The sequence below is a fragment of the Fonticula alba genome (assembly GCF_000388065.1).
Source record: "Fonticula alba strain ATCC 38817 unplaced genomic scaffold supercont2.4, whole genome shotgun sequence".
NCBI lineage: Eukaryota > Rotosphaerida > Fonticulaceae > Fonticula > Fonticula alba.
Window position 1 is genome coordinate 84,394 of NW_009242974.1, and position 5,932 is coordinate 90,325.

The 5,932-nt window shown below is 64.5% G+C and overlaps 3 protein-coding genes across 3 annotated transcripts; 2 read left to right on the forward strand and 1 right to left on the reverse strand.

Annotated features, from left to right (window-relative positions):
- Positions 1-460: 460 nt before the first annotated feature.
- Positions 461-2,002, forward strand: H696_02562 (hypothetical protein). The gene is made up of 5 exons (XM_009496473.1): positions 461-614; positions 725-825; positions 915-1,311; positions 1,467-1,567; positions 1,762-2,002. The coding sequence occupies exons 1-5, from the start codon at positions 518-520 to the stop codon at positions 1,828-1,830; spliced, it is 765 nt and encodes a 254-aa protein (XP_009494748.1). The 5' UTR covers positions 461-517; the 3' UTR covers positions 1,831-2,002.
- A 10-nt stretch (positions 2,003-2,012) lies between these two features.
- Positions 2,013-3,548, reverse strand: H696_02563 (hypothetical protein). Its single transcript, XM_009496474.1, has 5 exons — positions 3,234-3,548; positions 2,708-3,127; positions 2,523-2,583; positions 2,341-2,419; positions 2,013-2,266 (listed from the first exon to the last, which is right to left on the reverse strand). Exons 1-5 carry the CDS (start codon positions 3,497-3,499, stop codon positions 2,016-2,018), a joined length of 1,077 nt encoding a protein of 358 aa, XP_009494749.1. The 5' UTR covers positions 3,500-3,548; the 3' UTR covers positions 2,013-2,015.
- Positions 3,549-3,920: 372 nt separating this feature from the next.
- Positions 3,921-5,493, forward strand: H696_02564 (hypothetical protein). Its single transcript, XM_009496475.1, has one exon. It carries the CDS (start codon positions 3,995-3,997, stop codon positions 4,925-4,927), a length of 933 nt encoding a protein of 310 aa, XP_009494750.1. The 5' UTR covers positions 3,921-3,994; the 3' UTR covers positions 4,928-5,493.
- The last annotated feature ends 439 nt before the right edge of the window (positions 5,494-5,932 follow it).

Below are 5,932 nucleotides of genomic sequence, written 5' to 3' on the forward strand. Positions count from 1 at the left end.
AGAGAGAGAGAGCGAGAGAGAGAGAGAGAGCGAGAGAGAGAGAGCGAGAGAGAGAGCGAGAGAGGGAAAGAGAAAAAGAGAAAAAGGTCTCATCCCGCGCGCGTCCATGCAGCTGCCGCGTTCCGGAAACACCCCCGGCCGGTTCCGGGCGTGAGGCCCCAGCAGAGACCTGGCCTATCCGTTGGCAGTCGCCACTCTGGTGCCCGATCGCACGTCCGATCTCGCAGCAGCGGAACCCCCGGGACCGAGCACAAACGCAATGGGGGCGTTCTGATCCTGCCCCCCCCCCCCCCCCCCCTCTCCTGGCGGGCCCAGGGCCGGTCGCCTGCCAGGCTCGTGGCACGGCGGCCGATCTGTCCCAAGATCGACGCATACAGAGGGCGGAGGGCAAAAAAAAAAACAAAAAAACAAATCCCCCCGCCCCCGTCGCCTGGCTGTTGGCCTGCATCAACCCCCTTCACCCGCTCGCCGCCACCTCCCCCGCACCTCTCCCCCCGCCCCTTCCCGCCCTGACATCATGGCCACCACCAGCCCCTTCCCGGCGACCGAGCCGGAACTTGTCAAACTCCCGCTCCTCGCCATCGAAAAGCGCTTCATCAATGACTGCATCCGAGGTTCGGCCCCTGCTCGCGTGTCACGCTCCCTCGTCTTCGCGCTCCCCCTTGCCCCCCGCCGCACGATGCCACACTTGTTAACCTGCCTCCTCCTCGCCACCCACCGCCAGCCATCTGCCACAGCATCTTCCTTGCCCGGCACTTGGACCAGGTTCGCCCGAAGGACTTCCACGCAACGGACCCCGATGCCGCAGGACTCGACGTTGTGTGGGTGCGACCGCCCCCCCTCCCCCTACCCCCGCCCCCTCTTCTGCTGCCTTCGGTCTTCTTACCCTGCCCCATGCTCCCCTCCGGCACCAGGCCGGTCCCGACATCTTCGGCTCGTCCGAGGGCCCCGCTGCCGACTCCTCGAGCAAGTCCATCCAGCACTTCTTCAACACCCTCAGCGAATCCTTCATCAAGGAAATCCCCCAACGCTTGTCTCAGGTCCAGGTGACCTCACAGCCGCAGCCCACCTCCTCGGACGACATCTATATCGACATTTACGATGTGACCAGCGTCCCGGCCGATGCTCTGGGACAATCGCCCGATCGCGCTGCCGGGCCACCCCCCGGACGCCACCTCGAGCGGTGGGTTCTCCCCATTCAACTTTTGACCGACTCCAGCCGCGGCCCGGTGGAGCTCTTCAACATCGAAGCCCCGCGCCCCGGTGGAGGTGCTCTTCCCCCGCCCGACAACTCGCCCGGGGCGGTGGATGGTGCGCCCTCTCGACGGCTCCCTCCTCGTCCCCCTTGCTCCTGTTCCCCCCCCCCCCCCCACACACACACACCTTGGCTTGCATCTTTGCGGCCCCCTGACACCCGATGGCCCCCTCCCCCTGTACCACCACCGATCCCCCCCCCCCCTTCGTAGCTCGCTTGAAGCTTGAGAACATCCTCGCTCGGATCGGCGCACACACCTTGGCCACGTCCAACTGGTGGGCTGACACCGGATCCGTGCGCGTGGCCTTGGTGGTATGAAGTCTCTCACCCTCCTGCCCCCTCAAGCACACGCACATACACACGCACATACACACGCACACACACACACACACACACACCTTTTCTCCCTCTCTCTCTCCCAACCCGGCTCTCAGCTCGTTTCGCCCCGACACCTGACCCCTCGCCCCCCTCCCCCGCCTGTCATCCTTCTGGCCTTGGTCAAATAGGTGGCCTTTAAGCCCAAAGATCGCCTCAATTTGTTCCGCTTCCCCCTTCCACTCCCCTTCATGCGGTGAAGAGAAAAAGAAGAGAACAGGTCAGAGAAGCACATTTATTCTTGCCCCTCTGGGACATCGGCCACAATAAAGTACACACACATGTCTCGCCAACGGAGCGACAACCACCCTCGCGGGTTGTTGAAAAGCCCATCTCCTGGGAGACGCCCATCGAGAGAGAGAGAGAGAGAGAGAGAGGCAGCAACCTACTTGGGGGGCAGGCTGCGTGAGCGATTGTATTGGTCGCTGCCTTGGTTTGCCAGCTGGTCGGCCATTTCGTTGCCCGGGATGCCGGAATGGGATTTGACATGCCGGAAAACCACCGCATCCCGCTCGACCGCATTGCGCTGATCGCACAGCTTCGAGATGTCCATGATGAGATCCTGATGAGAGACCGGCTGGCCGCCGGAAGTCTTAAAGCCATTGGTCTTCCATTTTGGCAGCCACTCATTGACGCCTGGACGAAGGGTCAATGCACGCGTCGAACGGGCGAAAGAGCCACGCACAAATGGCCCCCCATGGGCCACGTACTCTTGATGGCGTAGATGCTGTCGGAGTGGATGACAATATTCCGGTCCCCGGGAGCTGTCTCAAGAGCCCGCTTGATGGCCTGCAGTGGGATGGATGGTTGGCAAATCGAACAGCACCAAGGGGAGAGGCCGAAGGGGATGAAGGGAGGGCAACAGGGAAGGGGGAAAAGCGAAAGGAGGTACCTTCAATTCGGCGCGCGAGTTGGTGGCCGGCTCGGTCGGGGACAGGGGCTCCGCAAGGTTGCTGCTCCCATGTGCACGCACATGTTAGTGGGGGGGGGGGGAGCAGGCAAAGAGAAGGGATCAGAGGCCAGGGCCGCGAGAGGAAGGCCCTGCAGTCCCGGCGCAAAGGCCATCGATGGGCATACCGAGGATCGTGCGGGCCAAAGTAAACCCCCAGACCAGACCCATTCGGTCGCGAACTGCCATCCGTATAGATGTCGATGGATTGCCGAGTCGATGCCGGGGCAGGGGGCGATCGGGCGGATGACCCGCTGGAGGAGCTCGACGATCTCGAAGTGGAGAGGGGGGAGGAATAGAAAGAGGAGGAGGAGGAGGAAGAGGAAGAAGAAGAAGAAGAAGAGGACCCACGCGTGGAGGAGGAGAAGCTCCTCCCGGAGGCACGATAGCCAGACGAATAGCTTGTCGGGTCGCGCGTGCTGTGCGAGGCCGCCGGCCTCGAGGAGGAATTACTGCCGGAACTTATGTAGCGCTGGGCCTCCTCGCGAGTGCGGAAGGACTTGAACTCGGCCCCGGAAAAGCCGCTCACCGAGGAGCTACACTCATCCCTGTGCCGATCGCCACGGAAAGTGCGCGGTTAGTTCGATTCCAATGACCCAGCCCGACGGGGGGGGGGGGGGGGGGGGGGGGGGTAGCAGGAAGCCATTGACGGACCAGGAAGAGTGGATGCCGGTCGAGCGGCCTGAGCGCACGGCGTAAAATTTGGCCTTCCCAGCCGAGGAACGGGGAGGCATGGCTGCTAAATCGGCGACCTGAGAGGTGACAGCAGGACCCGCGGCAGGGGGACAAGGGCGCGGAGCAGTGGAGGCGGGCTCTTTGGGGGCGAGGGAGAAGCTGAGCGACCGGTTCCAGGGCCGAACAATCAGGCGACCAATGAGTGAGTTCAGGGGGAGTGGAAGAAGAAAGCGACTCTGCGCCATGTGAGACGGCGGAGGGCAGGCAGGAGGGGGGCGGGCGGGGGAGGGAAAAGGGGGCGAGGGATCTCGCGCGGCTGAAACAGAAGATGAATGCCGCTCGCGGAGTGGGGGATGGCGGTGAAACGGGGCGAACGTCCGGAGAAGAAATGTTGCCTACAGATTAGGATCGGCCTGGCCCGTTCCCGCCCCCGCCCTCGCCCCCCGGTCCCGCCCGGCTCGGCTCTCGTTGCCACGATCCTCCCCCCCCCCCCTCCCCCCCCCCCGCGGCCCTGGGGGCCGATCTGTCCGGACACTGTGATATCCCCACGGAGGTGTCACGTGCACACCGTGGAAACACCATTTCACCCCAGGCCCGAGGAATAAGGCGCTGCTCGGTGCCGGCGCAGAGCGGCCCCGGGGGCGCGGAGCCCCAGAGAGTAAAGGTGTGCTGTCCACCTCGCCCTCTTTCCTCCCTCCCCCCCTCCCCCGCTCCCCCTCGCCCACCTTTTTTTCCCTGAGATGTTCCCCTTCCACGCTTCGCCTCTCGCCACCGGCCGCCGTGGCTACGCCACCGCCGCCGGTGCCGCCGCCGGCGCCAAGGACTTCGCCCAGGAGGAGCTCTTCGCCCGGACCCTGCTCGGCAACACCCACATGTCCCACTACCAGGTTCTCGGCCTGCCGGAGCCGGTGTTCGACCTGAGCCTCAGCTCGGCCGAGGCCGTGGCCTCCGCCAACAAGGCCTCCAGCCGTGAGATCCGCCACGCCTACTACAAGCTGTCCATGCGCTTCCACCCGGATCGCCTGCCGGCCGCGGCCTCCGCCGCCTGGGGCAAGCCCGCGTACACCCGCATCACCGACTCCTACGCCACCCTGGCCAACCCGGACACCCGCGCCGCCTACGACCAGTCCATCTTCCGCGAGGCCTCCACCCGCGCCGCGGCCCTGACCTCCTCCCGTGGCCGTCAGTACCAGTTCCACACCTCCTCCGGTGTTAACCCCTCCTTCGCGGCCAACACCAACGCCTCGGCCTTCTCGGACTTCACCCGCCAGAGCTACCGCCCCTTCGACAACTACAACGCCTTCCACCAGGCCTACAAGCACCACCATGGTGCCGCCTTCGGTCGCTACTCCGCCGACAGCACCTCCCACCAGGGTGACAACCGCTTCGACATCGGCAACGGCACTGCCGCCCGCATGGCCGACCGCGCCGCCGAGTATGCCCGCCACGCTGCCCGCACCACCGGCAGCGCCGCCCGCTTCATGGACCCGGAGCTGGCCGCCAAGATCGCCAAGAAGCAGGCCCTCCCTCGCCGCTTCCTCCTCCCCTCCCTGACCGTCATGGCTACTCTTGGCGTTGTCGGCCTTGCGGCCATCTACGCCCTCAACGACCGGCCCAGCTCCCTGGAGCTGGACAACCGCCGTTTCCAGAAGACCCGTCGTGCCTTCGACTAAGTACCTCTAGCGCACGCATGTACCCTGTACACGCATGCATATGTACCACGAGGGGGGCGGGGGAGCAGGAGCGCGCGGCCGACAGCGGCCATCGACCGGCCACGGGACGACGGGCGGGGCCCACTCCTCCGTCATGGCAGTAGACAATCCGACAAGCCAGTGTGACGGCCAGGATGCGCTGTCCCTGTTGTCCGGGACGGAACATGGCTTCGCCAATCGGCGGCCCTGTGTTTGCCGAGCCCGCGCTCCTCGCTGTCCCCTGCCCCCCTCCCCCCTCTCTCCCGCTCGCTCTGTCTGTCCCCTTCCTCCTCGCCTCCCCCCATGTATTCGCCATTTTGGAGGGAGTCCAAAAGGTGTCTTCTCATGGCCTCACTCACATATATATATATCTACACACACACACACATCCCTATATATGTATCCGTCCAGCTGGGCTCGGCCAATGGTAAAGGGTTAGCAAGGCCGGCGCTCGTCCGCCTTTTTTCCCATCCACCTCGGTGGGCCTCATGCATGTCTCGGCGCTTTTCACCCCCCTCCCCCCTCCTAAATACACACATATCATACAAGGCCCGTGGCGGCAATGCGGGCCAAGCTGCGGCAGGGGGAGGCAGACACAGTAAACGATTGTGTGTGTAGAGGCTCTTGGTGCGAGCCCCGCAGTACGAGACGAGGGCTCCCATGTCCTTGGATGTCAGCCTGCACCTGCGCGATCCTCCTGCAGGCCAAAAGGAGGCCCAGGGAGAGCCCAGGCAAGGAGCAGCCGCTCGGTGAAGAACTGGCCCCTCAGCCCCATCTCACCCCTTGCCCTCCCATCCCCAGCGATATAGACACAAGGAAACACCCCCATCTTGTGGGGAGGGGGGGGGGGGGCGGGAAGCGCTATCCAGGGGACCCCTCCATTCGGCGTGTACGTGCGTGCGCGGGTGCTACGCGAGCGGCGGAGGGGGGATCGGACTGGACCAACAAAGGGTGCCCCCTCAAACAGGAATGGCCAAAAAAAAACAC

Coding starts and splice junctions, on each gene's coding strand:
- H696_02562 (XM_009496473.1), top strand. CDS start 518: ATGGCCACCACCAGCCCCTTCCCGGCGACCGAGCCGGAACTTGTCAAA. Junction 615..724: donor CATCAATGACTGCATCCGAG/GTTCGGCCCCTG, acceptor ACCCACCGCCAG/CCATCTGCCACAGCATCTTC. Junction 1,568..1,761: donor CCGTGCGCGTGGCCTTGGTG/GTATGAAGTCTC, acceptor TTGGTCAAATAG/GTGGCCTTTAAGCCCAAAGA.
- H696_02563 (XM_009496474.1), bottom strand. CDS start 3,499: ATGGCGCAGAGTCGCTTTCTTCTTCCACTCCCCCTGAACTCACTCATT. Junction 3,128..3,233: donor ACCGGCATCCACTCTTCCTG/GTCCGTCAATGG, acceptor CGATCGGCACAG/GGATGAGTGTAGCTCCTCGG. Junction 2,584..2,707: donor TTTGGCCCGCACGATCCTCG/GTATGCCCATCG, acceptor ACATGGGAGCAG/CAACCTTGCGGAGCCCCTGT.
- H696_02564 (XM_009496475.1), top strand. CDS start 3,995: ATGTTCCCCTTCCACGCTTCGCCTCTCGCCACCGGCCGCCGTGGCTAC.